The sequence below is a fragment of the Aquila chrysaetos genome, chromosome 11, assembly GCF_900496995.4.
Source record: "Aquila chrysaetos chrysaetos chromosome 11, bAquChr1.4, whole genome shotgun sequence".
Taxonomy (NCBI): Eukaryota; Metazoa; Chordata; class Aves; order Accipitriformes; family Accipitridae; genus Aquila; species Aquila chrysaetos.
Window position 1 is genome coordinate 15,028,954 of NC_044014.1, and position 17,321 is coordinate 15,046,274.

The 17,321-nt window shown below is 62.1% G+C and overlaps 3 protein-coding genes across 7 annotated transcripts; 1 reads left to right on the forward strand and 2 right to left on the reverse strand.

Moving 5' to 3' along the window:
* Nucleotides 1-4,033: 4,033 nt before the first annotated feature.
* Nucleotides 4,034-8,861, reverse strand: AS3MT (arsenite methyltransferase). 3 transcript variants are annotated; one of them, XM_030031086.2, is made up of 11 exons: nt 8,657-8,861; nt 7,945-7,985; nt 7,308-7,435; nt 7,049-7,199; nt 6,840-6,976; nt 6,468-6,537; nt 6,150-6,231; nt 5,933-6,064; nt 5,668-5,810; nt 5,116-5,250; nt 4,034-4,259 (listed from the first exon to the last, which is right to left on the reverse strand). In XM_030031086.2, the coding sequence occupies exons 1-11, from the start codon at nt 8,859-8,861 to the stop codon at nt 4,161-4,163; spliced, it is 1,323 nt and encodes a 440-aa protein (XP_029886946.1). In that variant the 3' UTR covers nt 4,034-4,160. The 3 variants fall into 3 exon arrangements, with proteins under 3 accessions (XP_029886946.1, XP_029886947.1, XP_029886949.1); XM_030031087.1 differs by lacking the exon at nt 8,657-8,861 and adding an exon at nt 8,351-8,384; XM_030031089.2 differs by lacking the exons at nt 7,049-7,199; nt 7,308-7,435.
* A 24-nt stretch (nt 8,862-8,885) lies between these two features.
* BORCS7 (BLOC-1 related complex subunit 7) lies at nt 8,886-12,521 on the reverse strand. Its single transcript, XM_030031090.2, has 5 exons — nt 12,340-12,521; nt 11,689-11,751; nt 11,174-11,217; nt 10,714-10,734; nt 8,886-10,244 (listed from the first exon to the last, which is right to left on the reverse strand). Exons 1-5 carry the CDS (start codon nt 12,478-12,480, stop codon nt 10,193-10,195), a joined length of 321 nt encoding a protein of 106 aa, XP_029886950.1. The 5' UTR covers nt 12,481-12,521; the 3' UTR covers nt 8,886-10,192.
* A 115-nt stretch (nt 12,522-12,636) lies between these two features.
* LOC115348606 (steroid 17-alpha-hydroxylase/17,20 lyase) lies at nt 12,637-17,073 on the forward strand. 3 transcript variants are annotated; one of them, XM_030031545.2, is made up of 8 exons: nt 12,637-13,732; nt 14,276-14,414; nt 14,971-15,200; nt 15,430-15,516; nt 15,626-15,835; nt 16,091-16,260; nt 16,345-16,448; nt 16,689-17,073. In XM_030031545.2, the coding sequence occupies exons 1-8, from the start codon at nt 13,415-13,417 to the stop codon at nt 16,955-16,957; spliced, it is 1,527 nt and encodes a 508-aa protein (XP_029887405.1). In that variant the 5' UTR covers nt 12,637-13,414; the 3' UTR covers nt 16,958-17,073. The 3 variants fall into 3 exon arrangements, with proteins under 3 accessions (XP_029887405.1, XP_029887404.1, XP_040983365.1); XM_030031544.2 differs by having other exon boundaries at nt 15,626-16,260; XM_041127431.1 differs by lacking the exon at nt 12,637-13,732 and having other exon boundaries at nt 14,047-14,414; nt 15,626-16,260.
* Nucleotides 17,074-17,321: the final 248 nt, after the last annotated feature.

Below are 17,321 nucleotides of genomic sequence, written 5' to 3' on the forward strand. Positions count from 1 at the left end.
CAGCGCCCGCCCCTCCGCCAGGGGCGGCTCGACCCCGCCCCGCCGCCCGCCACCGCCTCCCCAGCCCGGGGGGGGCGCGTGACTCCGGTGTGTACGCCAGGCGGGCGGGGGCGGGGCCGGCCGCGCGGCCTCGGCCAATGGCGACGGGGCTCGGGACCGGCGGGGCGGAGCCTCGGAGGGGCGCGACCAATGGGGGCGCGGTGCGGCCGGCGGGACGGGGACGGCGCGTGCGGCGCTCGGCGGGGCGGCTCGCGAGCCCCCGCGCCAGGGGACGGGGCGGTCGGGACGGTCGGGACGGGACGGGACGGGACGGGACGGAACGGAACGTACGCGACCGCTGCCCCCGCCGCCCCTGCCCGGCCCGCTGCAGCTGCCGCTGCCCACGGACCCGCGCCGCTCGCCCCCCGCAGCGGTCCCGGTGCGCCGCCCCGCGTCCCCCGCCGGCTTCGGCGGTCGGCGGTCGCGCAGCGCCCCCTGGCGGCCCCGCGCGGCGCGGCCCGGCCCGGCCCGGCGGGGAGCATCCCCTCGCCCTCCCGAGGCCTCCCCCGGCAGCGGGCCGGGGGGCTCCTCGGGGCCGCCCCGTGCTCGGCACCGGGTCTGCTGGCGGCCGGGGGCGGCGGCGGCTCTCCCGGCACCGTCCGGCCGTGCCCGCTCCCCGCTCTGCCCCCAGCCGCCGTCGGTGCCGTACAGTGCAACGATTACAGATTCAGCCGTCGCACTCCGGCCCCCGGGCACCCTCCGCCCCGCCGGGCACCCCGCCCCGCGCCCCGGCGGTTCCTTGGCTTTGTCGTTCGTGCGAGCAGAATTAAACGTTAAGCACAGAGCCGCGCTCCTCTCTCTCATCGCCGCCTTTTGCTCAGCCCCCCGGGGCACCCCCAGCCTCCTCAAGTCAGGCGAACCCCATGCCGAGACTTAGCGTGAGTGCAGCCGGGGCTTTGGGGCTCCCACTGGGGACGGTCGAAGCCTCCCCAGGCCCTCCACTCCGCTCCACTCGTCCTTAGCACGTGGATGCACGAAGGGCTGACGGGCCCCGATTCAGGGAAAGACCTGTAATTTCAGTGTGTGTTTATGTCCCACCGCCCAAGAGCCGGGCTGTTTCCGAGGCCTCAGCTGCTGTGCCACAGCCCCGGCTGGGGCAAAAAATGCCCCACGGGCCAGCCATCGCCACTCCACTTTCCATTAGTGATGAGCAATATAAGCGCGGGACGCAGTTTAGCATCCCAGACAGCCAGAGACGAACAGTTGTGGGAGCACCCGGTATGGCTCATGGTGGCCAAGACCGCATTTTTGGTTCAGGGTGACCCTTTAGGGGAGGTAAAACAGCCTCCTTTCCACTTAAGTGCTTGGGAAATGGAAGAGTAGAGCATTGCGCAGGACAGCCCAATACGGCGGGGAGCAGAGCACAGTGCTCTGGGGGCTGTAGTCACAAATCTTGCCTGGTCCCAAACCTCATTCAGCTTATCCTGGGGGAGTTCTGCAGGTCTGCTCCCCCGGGGAGGTGACCGATGCCCCTGAGCCACAGTGACTCCCTGCTAACCACAGTGAGCCAGGACTCGGGAATCACTTCCCCTTCACCTTGGGCTGAATTAGAGCACCACAACCTACATACGGCTCCTGCCCTCACCGCACCCTCCCTGCCTGCAGAGGAAGGACACCAATGCTGCAGAGCTTCGCAGTGGGAGAAGGGGATTTGGCCCATCTCTACAGCCACCAAAACACCCAGACCGGGGTGTTGGACAGATTGTTTTGGGGTTCCTCACATGGGACGGGGCTGCAGGACCTCCTCTTTTCATGGCTTGGGGGCTAAAAACCCCAAGGCTGTGCATGCACAAACAAAACCAGGCAGGCAAGACACTCCCACATCCACAGCCTGGTGAGGACCCCTACTCTAATGCTCAAAATTAAAGTCAAGTCCTCTTAGTTGCTTCCTCCCAGAAAAGCTGAGAATTTGGAAAAAAAATAGTGCTATGCAAATGCAGTGGCATTTAGCTGTGGCCTTTTTCCGTATGCATGTGAGGGGGGGACCTTGCCGCAGGCGCCTCTCTCCCCAGGCAAGCTGAAAGGCCTCGGCGGGGACTCATGCCTTTTTAATGAAGGGGTTTGCAGGTAGGACCCCCTGCCCCACCTGCTCTTCCGTTCGTGCTGGGAAGGCTTTCTTTGATAGCAGGAGCTAATTGCCACAGACCTCCCAGGATGGGCTGTTTGGGGACTTTCAGGAAGTCTTTGTAAGTAATCGCAGAAAAGGGCTATGTGGGAGAGGGATTAAATAGCATCTTGGTTGTGTTTTCAGCAGGTCCTTCCTAAGGTCTCACCAGTATGGTCCTTCCACACAATTTCAGAGCTCCTCTTGCCTCCCGGGTCACAGCCACCCCCATGGCTGGTCTGCCAGGGATCCCTACCTGAAGCCAGCTCATACATGCCCTGCTGACTCCAGATAACACCAAGGATTTTTTTTTTTTAATCATGGTGTAGCTCTAAACCCAACAACTTAACAAATTTTTGTATACCCAGTAGGTCAGACTCGGAGTCTCATCCAAAGCCAAAAGGACAGGCTTGCAAGGCAACTTTCCAGGAAATCATATTTATGGGCACTGTTTATATGTTTAATCTCTAAATTGCAAATTAATCGCTCCCCTATTTTGATGACAGGAGAGGACAGGTTAAGCATTCCACTCTGTCATGCCTGTTACTGGATTTCCCATCACCATGTGACAGCCAGGTGTTACCTGACTGCTCACGCTTTTCATTCCAGATGTTCTGGAAATGCCTCCTTACCACCTGGGCTGCCTTCACCTGCCACTACTGCTACTGCAGAGAATCCTTGGCACTTGCCCGCGTTTCTTTTTGAACCCAAATATTTTATTGTTTGCTTTTTATCTTCCCCCATGCCACAGCAAGGTGCTCTTTAAATGGCAGAGAGGGGAAATTTGGTCCCTCCTGGAAAAATCAGTGTTTGAGGAGGGGTGGAAACAGTCCCTCATTTCTAAGCTCCGCTGCTCACCCAAGGGCTCCGTCACTGCTGCTGTTCAGCAGCTCCCAGTCTTTCCCAAACAGCCTCTGCGGGTCAGGGCATGCGGGACTCGCACAGGGCGGCAGGGACGCAGCCCATCACCTCCCACCACAGCCTCAAGCCCTCGCTCCTCGCCCACTGCGGGACCTGCATTTCCCTGCAAAACTCTGCGGGTGCGATGCTTGCAGGGGACTCGGGGCTTTCCCGCTAGATGGAGTGCGGGGGAAAATAGAAACCTCAGCGGTGCTGCACAGGGAAAAGGAGAGTAATTCCTGTCTCCTGGAATGGGCTGTGGGGCTGCAAGCGAGACAACGCTTGGGGAGCTGCGCTGGGGGCATCCCCCGTCCTGAATGCAAATAACGGGGGACATCCCTCTGCACCCTGTGTGCCATGTTGAGTTCTTCATGGAAAAGCAGGGCCAACCGAGCCCCCAGGAGGTGACGAATGCTTCTCGCCCACCGCCCTGGCGAGATGCTCGTTTGCAACCACGAGATGCTCGTTTGCAACCACGTTATTGAGCCGCTCACCCCGCTGCCGGGAGCTGGCATGGGCAATGCCTAGTGGATGCCTGCAGCTCCCTGCGTGTGAAGGGTTAGCGTGGGGAGATCAAAAGAAGAAAAAAAGCAACTGAGCTGCTTACTGCTTTCGCTTCTCAGAAGCATTTGCGTCTCGGCTGCAGGCTCCCCAAGACCTCAGATTGGAGCCAGGCTCACGCAGAGGGGTGCATGACACAGGGACAGGCCCTGCACAGCACCAGGGCCTCCTTTTGCACGCCGCTCTGCCAAGCTGCCTTCTGCAAACGTCTCCGCTCTGCTCCGTGGGCTCAACACCAGCACACAGCTGTTGCCATCCCACGCACGGTGACCCACAACCCCTTTCCCTGCCTGCATGTCCAAGCCCTGCAGCCACTGCCAGCCCCATAGTGAGGGGAGCCACAGGACAGCTGCCCGTCCTCACTGCAACCAGGCACGACCTGCCCCACCAGCCCCAACAGGAAAGCACAGCACCCCACGGGCCCTGTGGTGCCGGACTCCAGCACGCAGCCTTCGAGCTTGGCCATTTATTTGCTCTCTGGTGGAAGCCGCATGCCGCTGGGGCCACGTCCTCCTGCCCCACTGGCATTCACCAGTGCGGGGACATCACTCACTGCTCAACAGCACCCTGGGGGACCACAGGTGCCACCGGGACGGCAGGCAGGACCTGGGGCCGCCAGCCGCTCCAGCAGCTGGAAGGGATCACAGATCTTCTCCTGGAGGTTAGAGAACAACCCGGGGCAGGATCAGGCCAGAGGGAAGCAAGAGGCACACCGACAATGCAGCATTTACCCCCGACTCACTCCCAGCCAGCGGGGCAGCCCAAGCAGACCCTCCATAGCTAATGTGGGGGCAGCCCCCGGTCACTCCAGCTGCTTTTCTCTGCTGCAGGGAGGAAGCCAAGAGCTCCTCTGGGACTTTGGCTCTGCTTTTATCTGAGAAATGCCTCCTGCTTGGACAGGGACCCAAGAACATCTCCCCCTTCCCAAGGACAAGGTTGTGTTTCAGGGACGCACAGCTGCAGGGCCTTATCTCCCTTGCCTCTCCTGGCCCATCTACAGGCTGGAGGGACCACCAAAGAGAGGAGGAGGGAGGCTTCCAGCAGATAGAGGTGCTTTGTGCTGCAGGGTCAGGGCTGGCAGCCAGGGCCAAGCTCACATCAGCAGCTGGGAGAATGATGGATAGGAAGGAGCTGCAGGGATGGGCCATCACCTCTCTAGGGCAGGCTGTCTCCAGCCATCTCCCCGCTGGAAGGATGCCTCCCCTTGGGGGACCTCAGGCAGTCCAGCTGTGAGGCTCAGCAGCCCCCATGGACATGTTGGAGGGGCATGACTCCTGGTGCTTAGAGCAGACCCCCCCTTTGGAGGGCTCCAACCTGTGCTGGCCTGTAGTTGCCCACACTCAGGCACCAGGCACCACTCCCGGTGCCCCATGGGCTCCTGCCTGGCCGAGAAGGACTCAGGTCTCTTGGTGTCATGCCATAGCCCCTCTGATACCCCAGGGCAACTCTGATGGCACGGGACACCCATGTCCCCACCCCTGAACCCAGCCGTGGAGCTGCCTGCTACCAACCTTCACCCCCTTGAAACAGCAGCCCTGCGGTGCGGCAGCGTTGGCCCTGCCAGCTTGGATCAGGAACTTGTCCGCAAACCTGGAGCTCCCCAAGATCGCAGCCATCTCGGCATCCACATCTACCACCTCTCCTTCCTGGGGGCAGAGGGACAGTCACAGGGCTGGGGTCTAGGATATGCGGCCCAGAGGACCTGAGCCACCCAGCCAGATGATGGGGAGAGTGAAACAGGGGCACAGCCTGGCCCAAAACCTTAAGAAACACCCACAGTGACCAAGCAGCTGGTTTCAAGCCCTCCTGTGAAGCCACCATGGATGTCCTGCTCCTACCTTCATCCCAACATGATGCATGGGTCCGGCTCCCTTTCCCACCCCTGTTTGCTCCTCTCCTGGTTTATACAGCCCCTTTGCTCCCGCCCACCACCCCCTCTACCAAAGCTAACCCCCAAAATCACAGAGGACGCTGCTGAGTAGCACTGTTCCATCAGCTTTATCCCATCCCTACAGACCAGGACTGCCTGGTGTCCTGGGGAGCCCCAGCCTGTCTCCCCATACCTTGAAGGTGAAGTTGGCGTCAAACACCAGCTCTCGCTCATGCCCCATGATCCCACCATTGTAGATAACCTGTCCCGGCCCTGCCTGGCTGCTACCCGGCACCTTGAACAGGCGGAAAGTTGCGGAGACAAAGCGGCAGTCACCTGCAAGGTAGATGTTGGTGGGCTGGACACCCAGCACCCAGGCTGAGAACCGGCAGAGCCTGAGATCCCAGCACAGCTCCCCACAACTGCCTGGAGCCAATGATCCCTGGTCAGATGCTCACCAATGATGCCCTCCAGCTCCTTGTCAATGATGGTGATGGGGCTGGCGGTCACCAGGCACGGGGGGCTGAACCCCACCTCCTCAGCGATGCTGTACAGGTCTCTCCAGTACAGAGCTCCCCCCAGGCACTCCCCTGGCACGAGACCGCACACACGGGTGACGAGGCAAAGGTCTGGTCCCCCCATCCCGTGCCACCCCCATCCTGGAGCCCTACGCACCCCACAGCACCCTGTGTTTCTTGACGGTCTCGCTCAGGCGCTGGCTGGCATAGACATCACTGAAGTACATCTCTCCCCCAGGCTGGAAGGCAGCAAGGAGTGAAGGGAGATCCCCAAGAAGCAAAAGAACAAAAGGGGCAGGGAGAACTGGGCACCCCCCAACGCTACCCTGCTTGGAACCCTCTGCAGAGGTGCCCTCCCCTGGTCCCATCCCACATCCCTGCCTTGCTGGATCCCGTTTGCTGCATCCCAGTGGCACCCCAACAGCACCCAACAACTCCCCTCCGCTCCTGCTGCCCGCACCGGCCCCAGCATTACCTTCAGCACGCGGTAGGCCTCCCGCAGCACAGCCCTCTTGTCGGGGGCAAGGTTGATCACACAGTTGGAGCTGGGGAGGAGGAGACCGAGGCTCATTTGCACCCTCTTGCACACTCAGCACCACCGGCTGCTGCACACCCACCGGCTGCTGCATGTCCCATTGCTTCATGCAAGATTTGCAGACGCCGGTTTGACCATGAAAAGGGCAGTTTGTATATTCGGAGGCTCTAGCCCAGACTCTGCCTTGGGATTTTACCTTTCCTAACATGTGCTCCTGAAGCAGGCGACCCAGTGGGATGCAGACCCGGACCCCAGCCCATGGCCCCGGGCAGCAGCAGGACTGGGGGTGGCAGTGCCCTGCGTGGTACCTACATGACAATATCGTAGTTGTCATCGGCCAGCCCGGCATCACGCAGCTTCTCCATGTAGCCCTGGAGGAACTCCACGTTCGGCTTTCGGTAGCCAAACTTGTCCATGTGGTAGGCAATGTGCTTCTTCGCCACCTCAACCTGGGAGGAGGAAGGGAATGATGGCGGGAGGATGCTGGCGGGACAAGGGGAAGCCCCGGCTCCGTGCCGTACCTGGCCTTCGGTCATGTCTATCCCGGTGATGTGGCCCCGCTCCCCAACCAGCTGGCTCAGCAGGTAGCAGTCTCTGCCGCTGCCGCTGCCCAGATCCAGGATCCGGCACGACTCCAGGTACTCGGGGATCACCAGACCGCAGCCATAGTACCTGGGGGGACGCTGAGCTGAGCTGGGCAGAGGTGCCCCCACGGCGTGGTGGTCCGGGGGGCTGCAGCCCATGGGGACGCAGCAGTGGAGGGGAGACCCTGGGGTTTACCTGGCTACCACCTCCTCATGGACACGCTCCAAAGCATCTCTCACCGCCTTGGGAAGGGGCCTGGCCGAGGTGACACACGCACTGGTTTTCAGGTCATCTGACTTCTGCAGCTCTTTGCCATAGTAATCCTGAGATGGGAAGGACAGAGGACACCAAACTATGGCAAACCGTGCCCTGGGAGCACCCCATGCACCAAAATGTGGGGGGCCATGCCTGCACATGGCTTGTATGTGCCCCCGGTGTCCTCTGGCACTCTCATTTGCACCCAGCTAAAAATTAGGCTAACATCAGGCATCCCTTTGCCCTCATCCTCCCCGTCTCCCCTTGCTTGCATGCACAGATGTGTTTGTGCAGCGAGGGATTTAATTCCCACTTGCAGTAACTTTGCAGGCTGCAGGCACCATTTCCCCAGCTCAGGAGGAGTGTGGGGAACAAGGGCAGGGAAACATGGGGTTGCTCAGCCCCCCCTCCCTGCGGGAAACGGGAGCAAAGCAGCCGACCGCACCTAACGTTTTTATCTGGGCCCCGAAACAAGCTTTGTCCTCCGAGCGCAGCAGGCATCCCGGCACAGCCTGCCCTTGGCCCCCCCTGCCCAGCCGCCCCGTCCCCCCTGCCAGCTCCCACCCACGCCCCTCACCTGCACCTCCCGGTGGATCTGCTCTCCGCAGGGGGTTGCCACTGCAACGGGAACGTGGGGCTGGTGCCGGACGCCACGGTGATGGGCACTGCGCCAGGCCTTCCCGAAGGCCCTGAACCCCCCTCTTCCTCCAAATACAGGAGCACTTTTTGCCCTCCCCCCTCCCCCAGCAGTACCCAGGGACACCCTCCTTAACTTGCAGCCTAGTGGGATGCTCCTGGGGGCACCTGACAACATCCCCCCCCCAAAAAAACCCCACCCAGTCCCAGCTGCCCTGGAGAGATGAGCCCCCCAAAAATTCCCCATAGGACAAATCCACCCCCCAGCTTGGTAGAGAGACCTCGGCCCCAAGGATACCCCCAGGGAGGCCCCAGCACCCCGCAGCAGGGGCCCCGGCCTTCCTTACTGCCTCCAGCTGCAGCCACTCGGCCGGACTCTGCCCAGCCCGGGCCACGCTCCGCCCCGGCACCCCGCGCCGCCCCGGCACCCCGCGCCGCCCCGGCATCGGCTCCCGCCTGTCCCAGACGCCGGGCACACGGCCCCGTAGCCTCCCCGCAGGTCTCCGGGCACGGCGGAGGGAGCCGGCCCCGCTCCCATGGAGGTCACGTTGCCGTCACCCACAGTCCGTGCCTGCACCCACAGCCCCAAATCCCCACCCTTCTGTCTCCCCCCGCCAAAAGCTCTGCACCGCCCAAGCACTGTCCCTCCTCACCCCAAATGCAGGGAGCCCAGTTTAATGCCGCACGGCTGCTCCGGCCCTCCAGAGGACAGGACCTTGAACGGGACAAGCCACCTGCAGCAAGGACACACTGCATCTGCAAAGAAGCCCCCAGAGTTGAAGCACAATGGTGGACACCAGGGGGCAGAGACCCACCGTCCCAGTCTCCCCCCTGGACAGGGACCGCCAGCGATGGCATCCAGCACAGACTGCTGCGGTTTGGTAGTGTTCAGGGCAGCTTTTATTTCCAGCAAGTGAGTCACAGCTTCTCCAACAGCTCAGGGAAAACCCTCATTCCCACAGTGCATCTGCAAAGCCGGGGATCAGGACCCCTCCCAAGGCAAAAATACCCCCCATGGCCCCTGGGCTAACAGTGGCAGCTTCGCGGGGATGCGGGAGCTGTGGTGCCACCAGGTGACACCCAAACAGGCAGTGGCACTGGAGGGGATGGTGAAATCCAGCCCAGAAGGCTCTGCAGCACAGGAGCCAAAGCCCAGCAGTGCTCCAACAGGAAAGTGCCAGGCTGATGCCCACTCTCAGCCTGCCTTCTCCTATCAGCTGATGAAAAGCACACTCGGGCAAACAAGTGCTTCCCGTGCACTCCAAGTGCTCCAGATAAGTGACTTACCAAAAACAAGACACAGTATTTATAGCCTGGGCCTGATGTCGCTCCCCGGGATGTGAACAGGAGCCCGGTCTCTAGTCCTCCCACACAGAGCAGTGCAGAACTGAGCACACCGGCTCATGATGTTCTCCTGCCTGCTTCCCGGCCGGGCCTTTGGATACCTTCCCAACCAGATACAAACACACACCACAGCCAAGGTTGCTTCACCAAGAGCTGGAGCAGCAGCCCAGGAAGAGGAATGCTGTTGAAGGCCGAAGGCAGTGCAGACCGGTTGACAAGGAGATGACGTTCCAAACTCTGGCAGAGTGGAAAAGAAGATAACCTCCAAGCAGGATGCTGGCCAAACCATGTCCAGCTGGACCAGTGAGAGAGGTGTGTGCCCAGATTCCTGCTTTCAGTAATTCTGGCCTGGAACTGGCACCTCAGTCTGCACTGAAGCACCTCTCTCACCCACCCAGGCACTTACAGCTCCCACTGATTAACACGCCCTAAATAAATTGCACTCTGTGCCATCTCTGTGTCTAAATACAGACCAGTGTCAAACGGCAGGCGCCTGTATTTAAAACCCACAGCTCAATTTTACACATTTCTTGCCAAGGGTGCTGGTGTGGGCCGAGCACCTCACACTACATGGGAAGTAAGCGGACACAGGAATCGTTGGGGGGAGCGAAGGTTCAGGTAAGTTTGTTTCAGTTAGGCGCTGGTGAGCAGGTGAGCATTCTGGAGCAGAGACACGGATGGAGGCATGTGAGAGGGGCCCACGTGCCCAGAAACACAGACTGCACGCATCCCAGCTGACATCCAGCACCATCCAGACACAGGTCTGAACCCCGGGGTCTGGAGGGGAAAGGACGCTTTGCTGCCCTCAGTGCTAGTCGACATGTCCTCGTGCCTTCGGTTATGCTTCATTTCAGCAAGTGACTCAGCTGGTCCTGTAGGTTTGATGACTGCTCAACGCTGGGGACCAAACAAAAAGAGGTTCACAGTGAGATCTGCTCCCCAGACTACGCTGTGCTGCCTGTGCCCAAGGGACCAGAACCACTCTAGTGCTGACACTACAGCGAAGAGAAACCCTGCAGTTCCCCAACCCACCTCCGTGTCCCCACAAGGCAAACCTCATTTTGTGCACCCATAAGCAGACAGCTCTGCTCTACACCACCCTCATCTCCTATCACAAACAACCTCACAAGCTCTATCAGGTCAATAAAACAAATGGAAGGTTTGGTACAAATCATCCCTTCGCTCAAATTCCCATCTCTTCACAATACTGAAACACTGTCCCGCTGGGCCCGCATCTGCTTCAAAGGCAGCTGTAAAAAGCTTTTCGCTCCGTTTTCCCCCACCCTACTCTATGGCTTCTCCCTTTCCATCAACCCCCACACATGCCCCCCAGGTCCTCCTGGCATTCCTTCAGCTAAGTACTCACTTCTTCTGAATTGCTTCTTGCCTAGATGAGAAAAGGAGACAAAAAGAGCATTAGAAAAACAAAAACTCAGCAACAGGGTTCATGTTTTGTTGAAGAAAAGTGACTTGATCAAGGGCTCAGGAGGCCAAAACCCCAGTGTGTTTCTGGATTAAGTCCTGAGAGGGCAGCAGCGGCACTGGCTTTTCCCCCTTAGTCCTAGATGCATCACACACTCTCACAGGAGACACAGTGCATGGCAAACAGGAGGCAAAAATCTCAGCTCCCATCCCAAAACAGCCTGAGCCATAGCATTAGAGCTGGAGAAGGCTGGAAGATCCCAGCTCCAGGGTCTGCTCAGCTTTGAGGAGCCGTGCAAGAGGGATCGGTCTGAGCGGGCTTCATGCAAACTCTTTAAGTAGAACACAAAGGGATCAAGGGATCCATTCAGCTCCCCAGAAAGAACGTGCTGTCCCCTACTTACTGGTACTGTAGATGAGTGGTTATTATGGCCATTTTCCTTAAACTCTGTGGAGAACAAAACAAAGAATGAATGTCTGATGGGAGCAGTTCAGCAGAAACACAGGGCAAGCTGTCCCAATGCCTCAGGTTCTTCCTTCAGCACGGCCATCACTGTAATACTGCACTGCCTCCAAAACATGCCCCCCCGCCCCGTATCTGTCAGCAGTGGCACGCTCCCCTCTTCTTTCCCAATGACAGGCACTGACACTAAGTGCTTCGTTTCAACCTACGGTCCCTCGAGCTTGCTGGTAGAGATGACACAGCTTAAGGGCTGGCTTGGGCTGCAGGATGTTGGAAGGCCAGCACCACACGTGGGTTTGAAGAAGGCCTAAATTATTCTGGCCGCCAGCCCTGCTGCCTGAACTCACACATTTCATTTCAGGGCTCCAGCAGCACGTCTGCGTATCTGTTCTTATAACCCTCCTCTCCTCCTGTCCACTAGAAACACTGTTGCCCTAGCAGATAAACACAGCTTACATCTTCCGAGTGCAGGATAGCATCTTCTTGCATCACCATGTTTCTAGCAGCTTGACCCAGGAGCTAAAAGACAAATGCACAGACCAGACTGAGAGGCAGCAGCTCTGCGCTTCCCGAGACACTCGTGACGGCTGCTCAGCAGACCTGCACGCAAGGCCGACAGTTCGGGGACTCCGGGCGACACGGTGCGAGGTTTGTGGGGAGCGCGGCGGTGCCGTGCCCACCCCTCAGCACACAGGCTCAGGGAGAGCCTCAGGCACCGCTCCAGCCTGCCACTCTGGAGAGACGTGAGGAGGGAAAGGCAGCCTCCCGCCTCCCACCACCTCCCCAGCGCTGTCAGAGGCACCCGGAGCCCGGGGGTGCAGGCACCCGCGGCCCAAGAGCCCACCGGCGGTGCCCCGCCGGCCCAGCCATGCCCGCAGCCCGCTCCCAGGGATGCCTCCTCCCGCTTCGCCCCGGACTACAGCTCCCAGCAAGCCCCGCGGCGGCCGGCCGCTCCCGGCGGCCCCGCTCGGCACTGCCCAGGGACGCGGCCGGGCCGGGCCGGGCCGGGCCAGATCGCCCGCCGTCCCCGACTCCTCCCCGCAGGCCTCCCGGCCGCGCTGCATGCCGGGCCCTGTAGTCGGCCGTCCGACGGCGCCCGCCGCTCACCTCGGCGCTGCGGGAGCCCTTCAGCACCTGCTTGGTGAGGGCGATCACGTCGGTGCCGCAGCTCGTCACCTTCTCGGTCAGGAGCCCCTTCACCGAGTGGCCGAAGCGCGCCTGGGCGTCCGCCGCGCCCCCCGCCGCCATCTTGCCCGCCCCGCCTCGCCCCGCCGGGCGCCGCTACGGCGAGCGCCGGGGGCCAGAAGAGTCGGGAAGGCGCAGGGCCCGCGGCGGGCGGGGGCACGGCCGCGGAGGGGCCGCCTCTGCCCGGGGCCGGCGCCCTCGGGGCTCTTGTCCCCCCGTGGCCTCCGCCGGGACACCTCAGACTCGGACATCGCCCCGGGCAGGGACACCCCGAGGCTGCCCAGCGCTGACCGGTGCTGCCCGAGGCTGCCCAGGGCTGATCAGCACTGCCCAGCGCTTGCCCAGGACTGCCCAGTGCTGCCCGGGGCTGCCCAGTGCTCGCCAGGGCTGCCCAGCACTGACCAGGGCTGACGATCGGGGCTGACCAGGGCCTCTCAGCATTCCAAGGCTGCCCGGTGCTTGCCCAGCGCTGCCCAGTGCTGACCAGGGCCTCTCAGCATTCCCAGGGCTGCCCAGTGCTTGCCCAGGGCTTCTCAGCACTCCCCCGTGCTTGCCCAGTGCTGCCCAGTGCCCCCATCCCCTCCCGGGCACGTCGAGGGGCTCCCAGGCTGGGGACAGACCCCAATGCCCCATCGGTCCGCAGCTGCGCTTGTGGCACCCAGGGGAGACCCCGAGGGCTCAGCTACCCCGGCACCCCTCACCCACCACAGGGCCCTGGGGACAGACCCCCCCCCCGGGACGGATCCGGCCCTGGGCGTCCCCTGGCCCGCAGCCCACCGGACACGGCTCCCCCACGGCCACCCGGTGCGGCCATGGCCCCGCTGCCCTTGCTCCCCGCCGGGTGACCAGCTGCAGAGCTGGCCGTGGGCCCAGCGCCCGGTTCCCCCTCTCCCCGTCCCCCCGATAAGGAGGCGAGCCCGCCTCAGGGTCAAGGCGACGACTCCGCAGCCGGTATAAAGGCTCCCCGCGCTGCCGCAGCCCCGCAGCCGGCCCCACCATGCCGCTGCTGGGCACCCTGCTCCTGGTCCTGGCCCTGCTCTGCGCCTGGGGGCTGGCACGCCGGCGAGCCACCTTGGGGATGGGGACAGGTTTGGGGCGACCGCGAAGCCTGCCGTCCCTGCCGCTGGTGGGGAGCCTGCTGCAGCTGGCCGGGCACCCCCAGCTCCACCTGCGGCTCTGGCGCCTGCAGGGCCGCTATGGCAGCCTCTACGCCCTCTGGATGGGCTCCCACTACGTGGTGGTGGTCAACAGCTACCAGCACGCCAGGGAGGTACTGCTGAAGAAGGGGAAGGCTTTCGCCGGACGGCCCCGCACCGTGAGTCAGCAGCAGGTTTCGGGGGGGCCCCCTCCCGCTGTGGCTTGGGGTAAGGTGGGGGATGCTTCCAAGAAAGGTGCTGGCACCCAGCAGGGTCCGTCTCCTCTCCTCATCCTGCCTGCAGCAAGGCAATGGCAGGGGCGGCCCCTCTCTGCCCTGTTCCCCAGGGCGAATCCTGCACATCCTCCATCCCGAGGGTGCCCGTTCTTCCCCAGGGCTGGGTGCGTCTCGGGGCATGGGGATGTGGGTTCAGGTACCACCAGGGTCTCTGCACCTCCTGAGTTTCCTGGGCACCCCAGTCCCTAACCCTGGCATCTGTGCCAGGCACAGACCTCTCCATCGTCCTCAGGGTGGGGGAAAAGCAAAGCTCATGGCCCAGGCTTTGCCCACCAGCGCTAACCACCAGCCGCCCCAGACCATCCCTGGGATGAGATGAGATGAGATGAGATGATCATCCACCCCTGCAGCATCACCCCTCTCCGACACACAGCTCCCGCAGGGCTGCCCTGCGTTGGGGTGACCTCGGGGCTGCCTGTCCCACAGGTGACTACGGATCTCCTGTCCCGGGGGGGCAAGGACATCGCCTTTGCCAGCTACGGACCCCTCTGGAAGTTCCAGCGCAAGCTGGTGCATGCTGCCCTCTCCATGTTCGGGGAGGGCTCACTCGCCCTGGAGAGGATCAGTAAGTGCCCCCCACCAGTCCCCAGGCTCCCTCCCCGCTCTGTCTCCCTCCTGTGCTTGATCTGGGTGGGACTTTTCCCTTCTTCATACCCTGATCCCCTGGGAACCAAGGGGAGACTCATTGGCTCAGCCCAACCCCCCAGCATCCCTTCAGTTTGCCTAGCAGGGGCTCGGTCCCTCTCCTTCCATCCCCAGTCCTTTACTGACACCTCTCCCCATGTGTTTTCTGCCCTGAGCTTTGGCTCCCCTCGCTCACAGCTGGGGAAACTGAGGCGTGGAGCCAGCTCCCAGCCCCCTGGCCTCCCCACTCCACCCAGGAGGAGCATCAAGCTGCATACGGAGACTTCCCTGTGCGTCTCCATCCTCTCTGCTCCTCCCCAGCACCCAGCATCATCCCTTCTGCCCGTCCCAGCCCCTGGAGGCTCAGCCCTGGCTGGGGGGGTGCTCTCTGTAGCCTGCACACCCTGAATGAGTGGGGGACCCCTCCTTCCAGCCTCCAGCTGCCCCCTCCACCCCCTTGGCTTCACCTCCTCACCTGCCTCTCCCCTCCACCCCAGTCTGCCGGGAGGCTGCGTCCCTGTGCGAGACACTCAGCGCTGCGCAGGATACAGCCCTGGACGTGGCTCCCGAGCTCACACGGGCTGTCACCAATGTAGTTTGCTCCCTCTGCTTCAACTCCTCATACCGGCGCGGGGACCCCGAGTTCGAGGCCATGCTGGAGTACAGCCAGGGTATCGTGGATACTGTGGCCAAGGAGAGCTTGGTGGACATCTTCCCCTGGCTCCAGGTGAGCAGGGACAGGGGGGCTGCCTGTTCCTCTTTATCTCGGACGAGAGGAAGGAGCTGGGATGTGTCCTGCAGGAGGGGGCTACCTGAGCACCCCGGGGTTAGGAAGGTCCCTGCCCCAGTATCCCACAAGAGCCAGTAACCTGGTGGGCACGGAGCGACTGCCTGGGGGCCTGCAGAGGCTGGGCTGAACTGGAGCCCCTTGCTGTAATGGGGCTTTTCTCCCCCAGATCTTCCCCAACAAGGACCTGGCCCTGCTGAAGAGATGCCTCAAGGTCCGGGACCAGCTGCTCCAGCAGAAGTTCACCGAACACAAGGTGCCAAGGGGGGCCAGGACAGGGAGATGCTTGGGAGCTGCAGGGTGCTGGAGCTGGGGTGGAGGGGACCGTGCCCAGCACAGCCCGGCTGATGCGTGTTCCCTGGCAGGAAGCCTTCTGCAGGGACGCCGTGAGGGACCTCATGGACGCCCTCCTGCAAGTAAGGTTCAGTGCTGAGAACAGCAGCCCCTCAGTGCCAGGGCTGGAGCTGACTGATGACCACCTCCTCATGACGGTAGGGGACATCTTTGGGGCCGGCGTGGAGACTACCACAACTGTGCTCAAATGGGCCGTGATCTACCTTCTCCACTACCCCGAGGTAGGGTCTGTGCCCTGCAGTGGGGGGCCTGGGCTCCCTCCGGCACCAGGGACATCGTGGGGGCTTTGGGGAAGGCAGGTGCCAAGAGAAATGTCAGGCTTTGCAAATAAGCAGGATCAGGTTGTGGGCATTTTGCTTCTGTCCTGCACAACCTGCCAGGACATGCCGGTGATGCTGGGTGTACCCCACCGCTACGGGGAGCCCCCACACACAGGGTATGCCCTACTCTCACCCCAGCCCTTGCTCCCCTCCCAGGTCCAGAGGAAGATCCAGGAGGAGATAGACCAGAAGATCGGCCTGGCGCGTCACCCCCACCTCAGCGACCGCCCGCTGCTGCCCTACCTGGAGGCCACCATCAGCGAAGTGCTGCGCATCCGGCCCGTGTCCCCTCTGCTCATCCCGCACGTGTCCCTTGCTGACACCAGGTGAGACCCCACAGGGCACAGCTGGGACGCGGGCAGAGAGACAGTGGGAGGGAGCGACTGTCTCACTCTGCGTTCACCTTGCAGCATCGGGGAATACTCCATCCCCAAGGGCGCCAGGGTCGTCATCAACCTCTGGTCCGTGCACCACGATGAGAAGGAGTGGGACAAGCCTGAGGAGTTCAACCCTGGTGGGTTGGGTGCTCCCTGTCCTCCTCGAGGGGCAGAGGACGGCAGGGTGGGTGCAGCAGGAGAGGCTGAGCCCAGGGCAGGCTAGGTGGTGGGAGGTCAGATCCTGCTCCCCCCCGGCTGGGGCATTTGCACCGTCTCTTGCAGCTCATGGGAGGGACACACGTGTGATGAACTTGGGCAGGTCTCGGACAGAAAGGATGGATCCCTGACAATGCCATTGGTGCTCCTTCCCCTTGCAGGGCGCTTCCTGGATGAGCATGGCCAGCACATCCACTCGCCCTCACCCAGCTACCTGCCTTTCGGGGCGGGGATCCGTGTCTGCCTGGGCGAAGTCCTGGCCAAGATGGAGCTCTTCCTCTTCCTGGCCTGGGTACTGCAGAGGTTCACGCTTGAGTGCCCCCAAGACCAGCCCCTGCCCTCGCTGGAGGGCAAGTTTGGTGTCGTGCTGCAGGTGCAGAAGTTTCAGGTGAAGGCCAGGCTGAGGGACGCCTGGCGAGCGGCCTCGTGATGGGGATGAGCCCTAGATCCCGGGCAGCGGTAGGATGGGGTGGGACGGGACCATCGAGGCTATGCCCGTCTGCTGCATGGATGCGGGATTGTCTGGATAAAATTGTTCCCAATGCAGCATGGCTCCAGCTATTTTTTGGGAAGGCGGTGGAGGGCAGGGGGAGGTGGGAGGGTGCCTGAAATGTATGGTGGCCCCACAACTTCATGTGAGTACTGGGCTGAGCTGGGAGGCTGTGTGCTAACACAAACAGCCCCTTCGCACTCCCAGGGATGTGGGGTTGGGAGCCTGTCCAGAGACAACCATGACCCATGGAGACCAGCCACCCGCATAGCTGGTGGGGGGGAGAAGGGCCCACCCCAGCCAG

Bases quoted from the DNA above. Each gene is read 5' to 3' on its own strand.
- AS3MT (XM_030031086.2), bottom strand. From the start codon at position 8,861: ATGCCATCGCTGGCGGTCCCTGTCCAGGGGGGAGACTGGGACGGTGGG. The intron at 7,986-8,656 runs GTGAGGAGGGAC...TTCCCGTTGCAG, and splicing joins CTGGGCTCCCTGCATTTGGG to TGGCAACCCCCTGCGGAGAG. The intron at 4,260-5,115 runs GTTGGTAGCAGG...TCTAACCTCCAG, and splicing joins GCTGTTTCAAGGGGGTGAAG to GAGAAGATCTGTGATCCCTT.
- LOC115348606 (XM_030031544.2), top strand. From the start codon at position 13,415: ATGCCGCTGCTGGGCACCCTGCTCCTGGTCCTGGCCCTGCTCTGCGCC. The intron at 15,201-15,429 runs GTGAGCAGGGAC...TTTCTCCCCCAG, and splicing joins ACATCTTCCCCTGGCTCCAG to ATCTTCCCCAACAAGGACCT. The intron at 16,261-16,344 runs GTGAGACCCCAC...TTCACCTTGCAG, and splicing joins GTGTCCCTTGCTGACACCAG to CATCGGGGAATACTCCATCC.
- BORCS7 (XM_030031090.2), bottom strand. From the start codon at position 12,480: ATGGCGGCGGGGGGCGCGGCGGACGCCCAGGCGCGCTTCGGCCACTCG. The intron at 11,218-11,688 runs GTAAGCTGTGTT...TGTTCTCCACAG, and splicing joins CTATCCTGCACTCGGAAGAT to AGTTTAAGGAAAATGGCCAT. The intron at 10,735-11,173 runs GTAAGTAGGGGA...TTTCTCATCTAG, and splicing joins ACCACTCATCTACAGTACCA to GCAAGAAGCAATTCAGAAGA.